Raw genomic sequence first — 16296 nt, 5'->3', positions numbered from 1 at the left:
AAACCCCTCCTGTACCATCCCCTTATCCCCCACATTTAATTCCCCACCCCATTGCTCCCCTCCATTCCCCCTTATTCCCCCTTTATTCCCCCTCTTTATTCCCCCTCTTTATTCCCCTTGATTCCCCCTTTATTCCCCCTCTTTATTCCCCCTCTTTATTCCCCCTTTATTCCCTCTTTATTCCCCTCTTTATTCCCCCTTTATTCCCCCTTAATTCCCCCCTTATTCCCCCTTTATTCCCCTCTTATTCCCCTTTATTCCCCCTCTATTCCTCCTTCTCTTCCCCACTTTATTCCCCTCTTTATTCCCCCCTTTATTCCCCTTTATTCCCCTTTATTCCCTCTTTATTCCCTCTTTATTCCCCCTTTATTCCCTCTTTATTCCCCCTCTATTCCTCTCTTCTCTTCCCCCTTTATTCCCCCTTTATTCCCCCTCTTTATTCTCCCTTTATTCCCCTTTATTCCCTCTTTATTCCCCTTTATTCCCCCTTTATTCCCCCTCTTTATTCCCTCTCTTTATTCCCCCTTTATTCTCCCCCTCTGTTCCTCTCCTTCTCTTCCCCCTTTATTCCCTTTGTTCCCCTTTATTCCCCCTTTATTCCCCTCTTTATTCCCCCTTTATTCTCCCCCTCTATTCTCTCCTTCTCTTCCCCCTTTATTCCCCCTTTATTCCCCCTTTATTCCCCTCTTTATTCCCCCCTTTATTCCCCCTTTATTCCCCCTCTTTATTCCCCCTCTTTATTCCCCCTCTTTATTCCCCTCTTTATTCCCCCTTTATTCCCTCTTTATTCCCCCTTTAGTTCCCTCTTTATTCCCCCTTTATTCCCCCTCTTTATTCCCTCTTTATTCCCCCTCTTTATTCCCCCTCTTTATTCCCCCCTTTATTCCCCCTTTATTCCCCCTTTATTCCCCCTCTTTATTCCCCCTCTTTATTCCCCCTCTGTCTCCTCTCTTTCTTCTCCCTTTATTCCCCTCTTTATTCCCCTCTTTGTTCCTCCTCTTTGTTCCCCCTCTTTATTCCCCCTTTATTCCCCCTTTATTCCCCTCCTTTATTCTCCTCTTTATTCCCCCTTTATTCCCCCTTTATTCCCCCTTTATTCTCCTTTATTCCCCCTTTATTCCCTCTTTATTCCCCCTCTTTATTCCCCCTCTTATATTCCCCCTTTTCCTGCCCCTTTCTTTTCCTGCCCCTTTCTTTTCCCTGCCCCCTGCTTTTTCTCCCCCTTTTTCTCTGCCCCTTTCCCCTTTTCCTCCCTTTCCCCCTTTTCCTCTCCTTTCTCTCCTTCCCTTTCCTTTCCTTTTCTCCTTCCCCCTTTTCCTTCCCCCTTTCCTTCCCCTTTTCCTTCCCCTTTTCCCCCCTTATTTCCCCCTTATCTCCCTTATTTCCCCTATATTCCCCCTTTATTCCCTCCTTTATTCCCCCTTTATTCCCCTCTTATTCCCCCCTTTATTTCCCCCTTTCCTTATTATTCCCTTTCCTTATTATTCCCTCTTTCCTTATTATTTCCCCCTTATTTCCACCCTTTTCTTCCCACACTTTTTTCCCTGTTTTATGTGTCCTTTTTCCCCCTCTTTTATTTTTCCCTCCCACTTTCCCCACCCCCCCTTTTTCCCCACGGAGCAGGGGGGGGACACCACGGGGACCCCTCTCCCTGCATCCCAAGGATGTTCCCTCCACACCAACCAGACCTGGGAGGGGGCTGCCCTGGTGCCCCCCACCCTCTGCCCACCCCCTGCCCCCCAGGCTGGATTTGGGAAGGGGGATGGTTCACCAGGCTGGATTTGGGAGAGGGGGATGGTTCACCAGGCTGGATTTGGGAAGGGGGATGGTTCACCAGGCTGGATTTGGATGGTTCACCAGGCTGGATTTGGGAAGGGGATGGTTCACCAGGCTGGATTTGGATGGTTCACCAGGCTGGATTTGGGAAGGGGGATGGTTCACCAGGCTGGATTTGGGAGGGGGGGGGGGTTCACCAGGCTGGATTTGGGAAGGGGATGGCTCACCAGGCTGGATTTGGGAAGGGGGGGTGGTTCACCAGGCTGGATTTGGGAAGGGGGATGGTTCACCAGGCTGGATTTGGGAAGGGGGATGGTTCACCAGGCTGGATTTGGGAAGGGGATGGTTCACCAGACTGGATTTGGGAAGGGGGATGGTTCACCAGGCTGGATTTGGGAAGGGGATGGTTCACGAGGCTGGATTTGGGAAGGGGATGGTTCACCAGGCTGGATTTGGGAAGGGGGATGGTTCACCAGGCTGGATTTGGGAAGGGGGATGGTTCACCAGGCTGGATTTGGATGGTTCACCAGGCTGGATTTGGGAAGGGGGATGGTTCACCAGGCTGGATTTGGGAAGGGGATGGTTCACCAGGCTGGATTTGGGAAGGGGATGGTTCACCAGGTTGGATTTGGGAAGGGGGATGGTTCACCAGGCTGGATTTGGGAAGGGGGATGGTTCACCAGGCTGGATTTGGGAAGGGGATGGTTCACCAGGCTGGATTTGGGAAGGGGATGGTTCACCAGGCTGGATTTGGGAAGGGGGATGGTTCACCAGGCTGGATTTGGATGGTTCACCAGGCTGGATTTGGGAAGGGGGATGGTTCACCAGGCTGGATTTGGGAAGGGGGATGGTTCACCAGGCTGGATTTGGGAAGGGGGATGGTTCTGATGACACAACCCATCCCACCCTCGGGCTCTTCCCCTTATCCCTTAAATGCCCTGTGGGGAGAGCACCAAACCAAGAGTGGGTTTTTATTTTTTTGGGGGGGATTTCCCTTCCAGCCCCTCAAAAAGGGGGACCCCGAGGAGCTGACGAGCGACGGCGTGCGGAGCATCAGCATCAACACCCTGTTCCTGCTCAGCACCACCGTGGACAGGATGAGCCACGTGAGTCCCCCTGGCCAGGGAATGCTCCTCATCCCACTGGGAAGCTGCTGGGCCCCAGTCTGGGCTGGGGTGTCCTGAGGAGGGGTCACCCTGAGAGCTGAGAGACTCCTGCTCTGGATGGAGCCAGGCTGGGAGAGCTGGGAATGTTCCCCTGGAGAAGGGAAAGGATCCAGGGAGAGACCTGAGAGCCCCTGGCAGGGCCTGAAGGGGCTCCAGGAGAGCTGGAGAGGGATTTGGGATGAGGGCTGGAGGGACAGCACACAGGGAATGGCTGCCCAGGGTTAGGGGGGAGACTGGGAAGGGATTCCTGGCTGGGCTGGAATTCCCAGGGAAGCTGTGGCTGCCCTTGGATCCCTGGGAGTGTCCCAGGCCAGGCTGGATCCCCCTGGGATGGTGGGAGCTGTCCCTGCCCGTGTCAGGGGGTGGGAATGGATGATCCTTGAGGTCCCTTCCACCCAACCCATTCCATGACTGTCCCATCTCCCTCTCCCACGCCCCAGGCTCCGTCCCGTGCCCACAACAGGAACGCTCTCCCTTTTCCTGCAGGTGCTGTGGCCCTTCCTGCTGGAATTCGTGACCCCCACCCCGTTCACCAACGCCCTGACCCCGCTGTGCAAGAGCCTCGTGTTCCTGGCCACGAAGAGGCAGGAGGAGGGGGACGGAGGGGCCCTGATCCGCTACGACCTCAACGGTGCCGCCACAGCTGGGGACGGGGGGAGAGGGGGGCATTCCCGAGGGGGTGATCCTAGGGGGACATGGGGTGGGATTGGGGCACTTCCTGTGGGGATGATCCTGTGGGGGACACAGGAGGGATTGGGGCCATCCCATGGGGGATGATCCTGTGGGGGTGGGATTGGAGTTTTCCCATTCCATGGTGGATGATCCTTTGGGGATGATCCTATAGGGGACATGGGGTGGGATTGGGGCCTTCCTATGGGGGATGATCCTGTGGGGGACACAGGAGGGATTGGGGCCATCCCATGAGGGATGATCCTGTGGGGACGTGGGAGTGGGATTGTGGATCATCCTGTGGGGGACACAAAAGGTTGGGACCATCCCATGGGGGATGATCCTGTGGGAGACACAGGAGGGATTTGGGCCATTCGATGGGAGATGATCCTGTGGGGAGCACAGGAGGGATTGGGGTCATCCCATCCCATGGGGGATGATCCTGGGGAGGACATGGGTGGGATTGGGGCCATCCCATGGGGGATGATCCTGTGGGGGGCACAGGAGGGATTAGGGCCTTCCCATCCCATGGGGGATGATCCTGTGGGGGGCACAGGAGGGATTAGGGCCTTCCCATCCCATGGGGGATGATCCTATAGGGGATGGGGCGGATTGTGGACGATCCCATGGGGGACACAGAGGTTGGGACCATCCCATGGGGATGATCCTGTGGGGGCAATGGGGGTGGGAGTGGGGCATTCCCGTGGGGGATGATCCTGTGGGGAACACAGGAGGGATTGGGGTCCCATCCCATGGGGATGATCCTGTGGAGGTGGGAGTGGGATTGGGGATGATCCTATGGGGGATGATCCTGTGGGGGACACAGGAGGGATTGGGGATGATCCTGTGGGGGACACGAAAGGTTGGGGCCATCCCATGGGGGATGATCCTGTGGGGGACATGGGTGGGATTGGGGATGATCCTGTGGGGGACACAGGAGGGATTGGGGCCTTCCCATCCCATGGGGGATGATCCTGTGGGGGACACAGGAGGGATTGGGGCTGTCCCATCCCATGGGGGATGATCCTATGGGGGACATGGGGGTGGGATTGGGGTTGTCCCATGGGGGATGATCCTATAGGGGACATGGGGGCGGGATTGTGGCCATCCCATGGGGGACACAAAAGGTTGGGACCATCCCATGGGGGATGATCCTGGGGGGGACACAGGAGGGATTGGGGCCATCCCATGGGGGATGATCCTGTGTGGGACACAGGAGGGGTTGGGGCCATCCCATCCTATGGGGGATGATCCTGTGGGGGTGGGATTGGGGCCTTCCTGTGGGGGATGATCCTGTGGGGGACATGGGTGGGATTGGAGATGATCCTATGTGGGGGACATGGGGGTGGGATTGGGGTTGTCCCATCCCATGGGGGATGATCCTGTGGGGGACACAGGAGGGATTGGGACCATCCCATGGGGATCCTATAGGGGACATGGGGGTGGGATTGGGGTCTTCCCGTGGGGGATGATCCTGTGGGGGACCTGGGGGTGGGATGGGGGCCATCCCACCTTGTTGGGGATGATCTTATGGGGGATGCAGGGTTGGGATTGTCCCATCTGGGGGATGATTTTATGGGGGATGCAGAGTTGGGATTGTCCCATCCCATGGGGGATGATTTTATGGGGTACATGGGATTGGGATTGTCCCACCATGGGGGATGATTTTATGGGGTACATGGGATTGGGATTGTCCCACCATGTGGGGGATGATTTTATGGGGGACATGGGATTGGGATTGTCCCACCTTGTAGGGGATGATCCTGTGGGGGACATGGGATTGGGATTGTCCCATCCCATGGGGGATGATTTTATGGGGTACATGGGATTGGGATTGTCCCACCTTGTAGGGGATGATTTTATGGGGTACATGGGATTGGGATTGTCCCACCTTGTAGGGGATGATTTTATGGGGTACATGGGATTGGGATTGTCCCACCATGTGGGGGATGATTTTATGGGGGACATGGGATTGGGATTGTCCCACCATGGGGGATGATTTTATGGGGGGCAGGGGATTGGGATTGTCCCACCATGGGGGGGATGATTTTATGGGGTACATGGGATTGGGATTGTCCCACCCCGTGGGAGATGATTTTATGGGGGACAGGGGGGTGGGATTGGGGCTGCTCCACCCCTGGGGGGACGATCTTATGCTCTTTTCTCCCTTCTTTTGCAGCAAATCTTCCCTCTCCCCACGCTCTGACCACGAGACTCCTGGTGAGTGGCCTGGAGGGAGGGCTCTGCCTTCCCTGGGTGTTCCCTCAGCATTCCCAGGGTGGATGAAGAGAGGCAAAAACCACCCCAAAAAATCAGGCCTGTAGGGAAGCTGTGGCTGCCCCATCCCTGGGAGTGCCCAGGGTCAGGTTGGAGCCACCTGGGACAGGGGGAGGTGTCCCTGCCCGTGGAAGGGGTGTGGAACCTGGTGATCCTTAAAACATCTTCCAACCCAAACCACTCTGGGATTCCATGGGGCATCCCTGGAAGTGTCCAAAACCAGGTTGGAGCCACCTGGGACAGGGGGAGGTGTCCCTGCCCGTGGAAGGGGTTTGGAACCTGGTGATCCCTTAAGATCTCTTCCAACCCAAACCACTCTGGAATTCCATGGGGCATCCCTGGGAGTGCCCAGGGTCAGGTTGGAGCCACCTGGGACAGGGGAGGTGTCCCTGCCTGTGGCAGGGGTGTGGAACCTGGTGATCCTAAAGACATCTTCCAACCCAAACCACTCTGGGATTGGGGCCATCCCATGGGGGATGATCCTGTGGGGGGCACAGGAGGGATTGGAGTTTTCCCATTCCATGGGGGATGATCCTGTGGGGGCAATGGGGGTGGGATTGGGGCCATCCTGTGGGGATGATCCTATGGGGCAAGGAGGGATTGGTGTCCCATCCCATGGGGGATGATCCTGTGGGGGACACAGGAGGGATTGGGGCTGTCCCATCCCATGGGGGATGATCCTGGGGGGGACACAGGAGGGATTGGGGTCATCCCATCCCATGGGGATGATCCTGTGGGGTGGGATTGGGCCATCCCATGGGGGATGATCCTATGGGGGACATGGGGTTGGGATTGGGGCCATCCCATGGGGATGATCCTATGGGGGACACAGGAGGGATTGGAGTTGTCCCATCCCATGGGGGATGATCCTGTGGGGGTGGGATTGTCCCATCCCATAGAGGATGATCCTATGGGGGACACAGGAGGGATTGGGGATGATCCTATGGGGGATGATCCTGTGGGGTGGATTGGGCCATCCCGTGGGGATGATCCTGTGGGGGTGGGATTGGGGTTGTTCTGTGGGGGATGGTCCTATAGGGGACATGGGGTTGGGATTGGGGCCATCCCATGGGGGATGATCCTGTGGGGGACAGAGGAGGGATTGGGGATGATCCTGTGGGGGTCACAGAAGGGATTGGGGTTGTCCCATCCCATGGGGGATGATCCTATGGGAGTGGGATTGGGGCCATCCTGTGGGGGACACAGGAGGGATTGGGGCTGTCCCATCCCATGGGGGCTGATCCTGTGGGGGTGGGATTGTCCCATCCCTTGGGGGATGATCCTGTGGGGGTGGGATTGGGGCTGTCCCATCCCATGGGAGATGATCCTGTGGGGGTGGGACTGGGACCATCCCATCCCATGGGGGATGATCCTATGGGGACCCAGGAGGGATTGTGGACCATCCCCTGGGCACCAACCCCCTTTTCCACCCCCTTTCCCAGGTGGTCTCCTCTCAGCCCTACGCCGGGGACGGGCGCGGGGCGGCCGCGCTGCGCCTGCTGCTCGTGCTGCGCTCCAGCCTCCACCCTGCCCTGGAGCTGCTCTGGGACAAGAGCATCCCCCTCCTGCTGCAGCACCTGGAAGGTGAGGAAGGGCTTTTCCTCCATGGGATCATCCCCTGGAATCCACCCAGATTGATTGGGAGCACCCAGGAAGGATGAGGAGAACGTCCCCGTGCCCTGATGGGGGTTTGAAGCTCCCTGAGGAACCTTCTCCTGCTTCCATGAGGGATTTAATCCCCCTGATGTCCCTCAGTGGTTTGAAGCTCCCTGAGGAACCTTCTCCTGCTTCCATGAGGGATTTAATTATCCTGATGGCCCTCAGTGGTTTGAAGCTCCCTGAGGAACCTTCTCCTGCTTCCATGAGGGATTTAATTATCCTGATGGCCCTGGGTGGTTTGAAGCTCCCTTTGAGGAACCTTCTCCTGCTTCCATGAGGGATTTAATTATCCTGATGTCCCTCAGTGTTTTGAAGCTCCCTTTGAGGAACCTTCTCCTGCTTCCATGAGGGATTTAATTATCCTGATGGCCCTCAGTGGTTTGAAGCTCCCTGAGGAACCTTCTCCTGCTTCCAGTGAGGGATTTAATTATCCTGATGTCCCTCAGTGGTTTGAAGCTCCCTTTGAGGCACCTTCTCCTGCTTCCATAAGGAATTTAATCCCCCTGATGGCTTTGAGTGGTTTGAAGCTCCCTTTGAGGAGCCTTCTCCTGCTTCCAGGAGGGATTTAATCCCCCTGATGGCCCTGGGTGGTTTGAAGCTCCCTTTGAGGAGCCTTCTCCTGCTTCCAGGAGAGATTTAATTATCCTGATGGCCCTGGGTGGTTTGAAGCTCCTGAGGCACCTTCTCCTGCTTCCATGAGGGATTTAATTATCCTGATGGCCCTGGGTGGTTTGAAGCTCCCTTTGAGGAACCTTCTCCTGCTTCCAGGAGGGATTTAATCCCCCTGGTTCCTCTCATTCCCCCCAGGAATGTAGGACAGGGAGCATTTGGGGACTTTGATTGTCCCTGCTGTGGCAAAGTGGACTCATCCCAGGATGGGTTGGGCTGGGAGGGACCTTCCAGGTCATGGAGAAACTCTGAGATTTTTAAGGTCCCTTCCAACCCAAGCCATCCCATCACTCCAGGGTCATCCATTCCCACCCCCTGCCACGGGCAGGGACATCTCACACCATCCCAGGGGGATCCAGCCTGGCCTGGGACACTCCCAGGGATCCAGGGGCAGCCACAGCTTCCCTGGGAATTCCAGCCCAGCCAGGAATCCCTTCCCAATCTCCCCCCTAACCCTGGGCAGCCATTCCCTGTGTGCTGTCCCTCCAGCCCTCATCCCAAATCCCTCTCCAGCTCTCCTGGAGCCCCTTCAGGCCCTGCCAGGGGCTCTCAGCTCTCCCTGGATCCTTCCCTTCTCCAGCTGAACATTCCCAGCTCTCCCAGTCTGTCCAGGTGCCTCTGGATGACCAGTGTAACCAGTTTAACCAGTATCCAACTGTGCTTTCTGCCAGAGAACACGGAGCAGTCGCTGTGCCAGCAGGAATGGGAGGAGAAGCTGCTGCAGGTGAGGGGCCCTGTGCTGCTGGGAGGGCAGGGATCCAGGATTTCCCTGGGCTCCTGGCTCTGGAGAAGGACATTCAGCTTTCCAAGGGATCTGGAGTGGAGAATCCAAAGGTCCCGCAGCTTTCCAATGGGATCCCCCATTCCAAAGGTCCCTCAGCTTTCCAAAGGATCCAGGGTGGAGAATCCAAAGGTCCCTCAGCTTTCCAAGGGCTCCAGGGTGGAGAATCCCAAATTCCAGCAGCTTTCCAAGGGATCCAGGGTGGAGAATCCCAAATTCCAGCAGCTTTCCAAGGGATCCAGGGTGGAGAATCCCAAGGTCCCTCAGCTTTCCAAGGGATCCAGGGTGGAGAATCCCAAGGTCCCTCAGCTTTCCAAGGGGATCCAGGGTGGAGAATCCCAAGGTCCCTCAGCTTTCCAAGGGATCCAGGGTGGAGAATCCCAAGGTCCCTCAGCTTTCCAAGGGATCCAGATCCAAGAGCCCCCCTCTCCAAAGGTCCAGCCGCTCTCCCTGTGGGTGTGGGATGCAGGGGGCGGGGCTGTGACTCCGGGATCAGGTTTTTTGGGATGCTGAGGGCTCTTTTCCCCCTCAGTTCCTGCAGGATTCTCTGTTGGCCGTGCCGGGCGACGCCTGGAGCTGCCCCTTGGTGACCGAGCTGTGCCGCCAGCTGGGCTCCTACAACGGCTTCCCCCTGGAAAAGGCGAGCCTTGGGAAGCTCCTGGGGGCTGATCCAGCTGGGAAAAGGGGCTGGGAGGGAGGCAGGACGGTCAGGAGGGGAAGGTTGGAAGGTGGAGGCGTTGGCTGTGCCGGTCAGGCCCGGGTTTTGTGCCCTCTGAGGGGATCCCAGCCCTGACATTCCTTGTGTTTTCCCAGAATTTCCTGTATAAATGCATCGGGACGGCGCTGGGAGCCTGTGCCAGCAAGGAGCTGGTGCAGAAGCAGCTCCAGGAGCTCCTGGAGACGGCCAGGCACCAGGAGGAGGCCGAGAGGGAGGTGAGGAGCCGTGCTGGGATATCCCAGGGACATCCTGGGAGTTCTGGAGCAGATCACCCTGAGTGCAATCACACAGGATTGTGTGATTGGACAAGGATGGATGAGGGATCAGAGCCAGCCAGCACAGGTTTAGGAGAGGCAGATCCTGTCTGACCAACCTGATCTCCTTTTACGATCACCTGGTGGATGAGGGGAAGGCTGTGGATGTGTCTGTCTGGATTTCAGCAAAGCCTTGGACACTTCTCCCATAAAATACTCCCATAAAATACTCCTGGAAAAGCTGGCAGCTCATGGCTTGGACAGGGCACTCTGTGCTGGGTTAGGAACTGCCTGGAGGGCCCAGAGAGTGCTGGTGAATGGGGCTGCATCCAGTTGGGATCCAGTCACCAGTGGTGTCCCCCAGGGATCAGTGCTGGGCCCAGTCCTGTTTAACATCTTTATCGATGATCTGGATGAGGGGATTGAGTCCATCATCAGCAAATTTGCTGATGACACCAAGTTGGGAGGGAGTGTCAACCTACCAGAAGGCAGGAGGGCTCTGCAGAGGGACCTGGAAAGGCTGGATCCATGGTCTGATTCCAATGGGATGAAGTTCAACAAGACCAAACAAAGGTCCTGCACTTTGGCCACAACCCCTGCAGCCCCAGGGCTGGGGACAGAGGGGCTGGAGAGCAGCCAGGCGGAAAGGGACCTGAGATTTTGGATCAACAGGAGGCTGAACATGAGCCAGAGTGTGCCCAGGTGGCCAAGAAAGCCAATGGATCCTGGTCTGTACCAAGAACAGGGTGGCAGCAGGAGCAGGGCAGTGATCCTTGCCCTGTACTCAGTGCTGATGAGGCCACACCTTGAGTGTTGTGTTCAGTTTTGGACCCCTCAGGTCAGGAAGGACATTGAGGTGCTGGAGCAGGTCCAGAGAAGAGCAACCAGGCTGGGGAAGGGACTGGAGCACAAGTCCTATGAGGAGAGGCTGAGGGAGCTGGGGTTGTTTAGTCTAGAGAAGAGAAGGCTTAGAGGTGACCTCATCACTCTCTTCAACTACCTGAAGGGAAGTTATAGCCAGGTGGGGGTTGGTCTCTTCTCCCAGGCAACCAACAACAGGACAAGGGGACATGGGCTCAAGCTCTGCCAGGGGAAGTTTAGGTTAGATGTTAGGAAGAAATTCTTTACAGAGAGGGTGATCAGGCATTGGAACGGCCTGCCCAGAGAGGTGGTGGATTCACCATCCCTGGAGGTTTGTAAAAAGAGATTGGACATGGCCCTTAGTGCCATGATATAGTAATTAGAGTTGGATCAGGGGTTGGACTTGATGATCTTGGAGGTCTTTTCCAAGCCAATCTGTTCTGTGATTCTGTGATTCTGTGTGGAGGGTGGTGCTGCCACGCTGAGCTCTCCTCCAAGGGGGGGTAAGGTGGGATATTGGGAGGATTCCCTGCTGGGAAGGGGCTGCCCAGCCCTGGATCCCCCATCCCTGGGGGGGTGGGATTGAACATCCCTGGGGAGGTGGCACTTGGGGACAGGGGCAGGGCTGGCTGGACTGGGTGGGCTCAGGGGGGGATTTTCCAGCCTGAGCCATTCCATGTTCCGTGATCTCCGGTGTTTCACCACCCCCAGCACGAAACACTCCCTTCCTCTGGTCTGAACCTCCCCTCTTTTCACTTTAAATCCATCATCCCCTTGTCCTGTCCCTGCCAAAATCAGGGAATTCCAGGGTGGTTTGGCTGGGAAGGGGCTTTTAAAGACCATCTCCATCCCACCATCCCAGGGTGCTCCAACCTGGCCTGGGACACTCCCAGGGATCCAGGGGCAGCCACAGCTTCCCTGGGAATTCCAGCCCAGCCCCTCCCCACCCTCCCAGGGAGGAATTTCCAAGCCATCCACCTTTTTTGGAGCTTTGCAGAATCTTCCAGCTCGTTTTTCCCCCCTTTCCCTGCCCTGGAGCTGAGGGGTCGGGGTCGAGCTTTTCCTGCCCATCCCAGCCCTGCTCCTGGCACATTCCCAGCTCCCTGTGCCCTTGGCTGAGCTCTGCCACTCCTGGCTCTGCTCCAGCTCATCCAGCTGCTCCTGGATTAAACTGTCCATGGATTCCCAGCCTGGGAGGCACCACGAGCTGGCAGGACCTGCCCATCCTGCCCCCTTCCCAGCTCCCCACTGGGGCTCTGTGCCTGTCTGCCCATCCCAGCCTGGCACCCATCCCACCCCATCCCATCCCCTCCCATCTCATCCCATCCCTGATCCCATCCCAGATATCCCATCCCATCCCATCCCAGATATCCCATCCCATATATCCCATCCCATCCCACCCCATCCCATCAATCCCATCCCATCCCATCCCATCCCATCCCATCCATCCCATCCATCCCATCCCATCCCATCCCATCCCATCCCATCCCATCCCATCCCATCCCATCAATCCCATCCCATCCCATCCCATCCCATCCCATCCCATCAATCCCATCCCATCCCATCCCATCCCATCCCATCCCATCCCATCCCATCCCATCCCATCCCATCCCATCCCATCCCATCCCATCCCATCAATCCCATCCCATCCCCATCCCATCAATCCATCCCATCCCATCCCATCCCATCCCTCCCATCCCATCCCATCAATCCCATCCCATCCCTCTCATCCCATCCCATCAATCCCATCCCACCCCATCCCATCAATCCCATCCCATCCCATCCCATCCCATCCTCCATCCCATCCCATCAATCCCATCCCATCCCATCCCCATCCCATCCCCATCCCATCCCATCCCATCCCATCCCCTCCCATCCCATCCCATCCCAGATATCCCATCCCATCCCATCCCATCCCATCCCATCCCTGTATCCCATCCCTGTATCCCATCCCATCCCATCCCCTGGGATTAATTGCTGGATTAATTGCTGGATTAATTGCTGGATTAATTGCTGGCTGTTAATGATTTTTCCCCCCCCTCAGGGCTTGGCTTCCTGCTTTGGGATCTGTGCCACCAATCACCTGGAGGAGACCCTGGCCACGCTGGAGGACTTTGTGAGGTCTGACGTGTTCAAGAAATCCCTGGGGCTCTTCAGCATCTTCAAGGTGAGAGCCCAGGGGGGTTCCTGATGGGATGGGATACAGGGAATTCCTGGCCCTGGGAAAGGGAGCTGTGCCCTGCCCTGGAGTGGGAAAACAGGGATGGATCATCAGGGTGGGATCCTGAAGGATGGATCATCAGGGATGGATCATCAGGATTGTGGGATCATCAGGGATGGGATCATCAGGGATGGGATCATCAGGATGGGATCATCAGGGATGGGATCATCAGGGTGGGATCATCAGGGTGGGATCATCAGGATGGGATCATCAGGGTGGGATCATCAGGGATGGATCATCAGGGTGGGATCATCAGGGATGGATCATCAGGGATGGGATCCTGAGATGGATCCAGGATGGATCATCAGGGATGGATCATCAGGGTGGGATCATCAGGATGGGATCATCAGGGTGGGATCATCAGAGATGGGATCATCAGGATGGGATCATCAGGGATGGGATCATCAGGGGTGGGATCATCAGGGTGGGATCATCAGGGATGGGATCATCAGGGATGGATCCTGAGGGATGGGATCATCAGGGATGGATCAGCAGGGATGGATCAGCAGGGATGGGATCATCAGGGATGGGATCATCAGGGGTGGATCATCAGGGTGGGATCATCAGGGATGGGATCCTGAGGGTGGGATCATCAGGGGTGGGATCATCAGGGTGGGATCCTGAGGGGTGGATCATCAGGGGTGGATCATCAGGGATGGGATCCTGAGGGATGGGATCATCAGGGATGGGATCCTGAGGGTGGGATCATCAGGGATGGATCATCAGGGTGGGATCATCAGGGATGGGATCCTGAGGGTGGGATCATCAGGGAGGGATCATCAGGGATGGATCATCAGGGATGGATCATCAGGGATGGATCATCAGGGATGGATCATCAGGGATGGGATCATCAGGGATGGATCATCAGGGATGGGATCATCAGGGATGGATCCTGAGGGATGGGATCCTGATTGTGGGATCAGCAGGGTGGGATCATCAGGGATGGATCATCAGGGATTGGGATCATCAGGGTGGGATCATCAGGGATGGATCATCAGGGATGGATCATCAGGGTGGGATCATCAGGGTGGGATCATCAGGGGTGGGATCATCAGGGTGGGATCATCAGGGATGGGATCATCAGGGGTGAGGGGGGGAATTGCAGGGGGACAGGAGGGTGGATCCAGATGGGATCGGGCTCTGCTCCCAGGGGAACAGGGACAGGATTAGAGGAAATGGCCTCAGGGGAGCTTTATTTGGGATACTGGGAAAATTCCTCCTGGAAAAGGGGCTGCCCAGCCCTGGCCTGGTGTGGAGGGGGGGGAGTCCCCATCCCTGGGGGGATTGAAATTCTCTGGGGACGTGAAGGTGAAGGTGAGGGAGGGCAGGGTTAGGGGGGATATTGGGAAGGGATTCCTGGCTGGGAGGGTGGGGAGGGGCTGGGCTGAAATTCCCAGGGAAGCTGTGGCTGCCCCTGGATCCCTGGGAGTGTCCCAGGGCAGGTTGGAGCACCCTGGGATGGTGGGAGCTGTCCCTACCTGTGGCAGGAGGGTGGCACTGGATCACCTCCAACTCATCCCATCCCATCCCATCCCATCCCATCCCATCCCATCCCATCCCATCCCATCCCATCCCATCCCACTCTGGATCCCTCTAGGGACACTCTGGGGACACCCTAGATCCCTCTGGGGTCACTCTGAGGACACTCTGGGGACACTCTGGATCCCCCTGAGGACACTCTGTATCCCTCTGTATCCCTCTGGATCCCTCTGGGGACACTCTGGGGATACTCTGGATCCCCTTGAGGACTCTCTGGATCCCTTTGGATCCCTCTGAGGATGCTCTGGGGATACTCTGGATCCCCCTGAGGACACTCTGGATCCCTCTGGGGACACTGGATCACTCTGGATCCCTCTCAGGACACTCTGGATCCCTCTGGGGACACTCTGGATCCCTCTGGGGTCACTGGATCACTCTGGATCCCTCTGAGGACACTCTGGATCACTCTGGGGTCACTGGATCACTCTGGATCCCTCTGGGGACACTCTGGATCCCTCTGGGGACACTCTGAATCCCTCTGGGGTCACTGGATCCCTCTGGCTCCCCCTGAGGACACTCTGGATCCCTCTCAGGACACTCTGGATCCCTCTGGGGACACTCTGGGGATACTCTGGATCCCTCTGGATCCCTCTGAGGACACTCTGGATCCCTCTGGGGACACTCTGGATCCCTCTGGGGACACTCTGGATCCCTATGGATCCCTGTGGGGACACTCTGGATCCCTCTGGGGACACTCTGGATCCCTCTGGGGACACTCTGGATCCCTCTGGATCCCTTTGGGGACACTCTGGATCCCTCTGGGGACACTCTGGATCCCCCTGAAGACACTCTGGATCCTTCTGGGGACACTCTGGATCCCTCTGGGGACACTCTGGGGATACTCTGGATCCCTCTGGATCCCTCTGGCTCCCCCTGAGGACACTCTGGATCCCTCTGGGGTCACTGGATCACTCTGGATCCCTCTCAGGACACTCTGGGGACACTCTGGATCCCTCTGGATCCCTCTGGCTCCCCCTGGGGACACTCTGGATCCCTCTGGCTCCCCCTGAGGACACTCTGGATCCCTCTGGGGACACTCTGGATCCCTCTGGATCCCCCTGAGGTCACTCTGGATCCCTCTGGCTCCCTCTGGCTCCCCCTGGCTCACTCTGTATCCCTTTCCCCCTCTCCCAGGAGCGCAGCGAGGCGGATCTGGAGAGGATGAGGAGCAGCCTCATCCTGTGCTATGGCCACGTGGCCGTGGCCGCCCCTCGGGAGCGGCTCCTGCCCCGCCTGGAGGCCGACGTGGTGCGGAACATCCTGCAGTGCTCGGGCTCCAAGGTCAGCCCCGCCGGCAGCGAGGGTGGGAATTCCCCCCTGGATCAGCCAGGATCAGCCCCAGGGCCCCCTGTCCCCATCCCTGACGGATCGGCTGTTCCCACATCCATGGCCATATTCCTATGTCCATGGGGGCCACATTCCTGTGTCCCTGGGGCTGTTCCCGTGTCCCTGGGGCTGTTCCCGTGTCCCTGGGGCTGTTCCCACATCCCCAGCCACATTCCCGTGTCCCAGGGCTGTTCCCGTGTCCATGGGGACCATATTCCTATGTCCATGGGGCTGTTCCCGTGTCCCTGGGGCTGTTCCCGTGTCCCTGGGGCTGTTCCCGTGTCCATGGGTGCCACATTCCCATATCCTGGGGCTGTTCCCACAGGACCTGACACTGAAGCTGTGCCTGACCCGCAGCCTGTCCATGCTCAGCCGGGCCG

General features: G+C 57.5%; 1 protein-coding gene across 1 annotated transcript in view; it reads left to right on the top strand.

Moving 5' to 3' along the window:
* The window catches only part of LOC126652364 (maestro heat-like repeat-containing protein family member 1), a gene marked incomplete at its 3' end in the record, with an annotated part of 70803 nt that overhangs the window by 27687 nt on the left and 26820 nt on the right, over positions 1-16296 (top strand). Inside the window, 9 exon segments of the mRNA XM_050339104.1 lie at positions 2778-2882; positions 3429-3573; positions 5791-5831; positions 7331-7472; positions 8888-8940; positions 9530-9637; positions 9811-9930; positions 12875-12997; positions 15725-15871. Coding sequence (XP_050195061.1) covers positions 2778-2882; positions 3429-3573; positions 5791-5831; positions 7331-7472; positions 8888-8940; positions 9530-9637; positions 9811-9930; positions 12875-12997; positions 15725-15871 — 984 coding nt within the window.

The sequence above is a fragment of the Myiozetetes cayanensis genome, unplaced genomic scaffold, assembly GCF_022539395.1.
Source record: "Myiozetetes cayanensis isolate MyiCay16 unplaced genomic scaffold, myiCay2020 scf79, whole genome shotgun sequence".
Classification (NCBI taxonomy): domain Eukaryota; kingdom Metazoa; phylum Chordata; class Aves; order Passeriformes; family Tyrannidae; genus Myiozetetes; species Myiozetetes cayanensis.
Note: the sequence above shows the minus strand (reverse complement) of the source record. Positions and strands in the feature narration are given on the sequence as shown.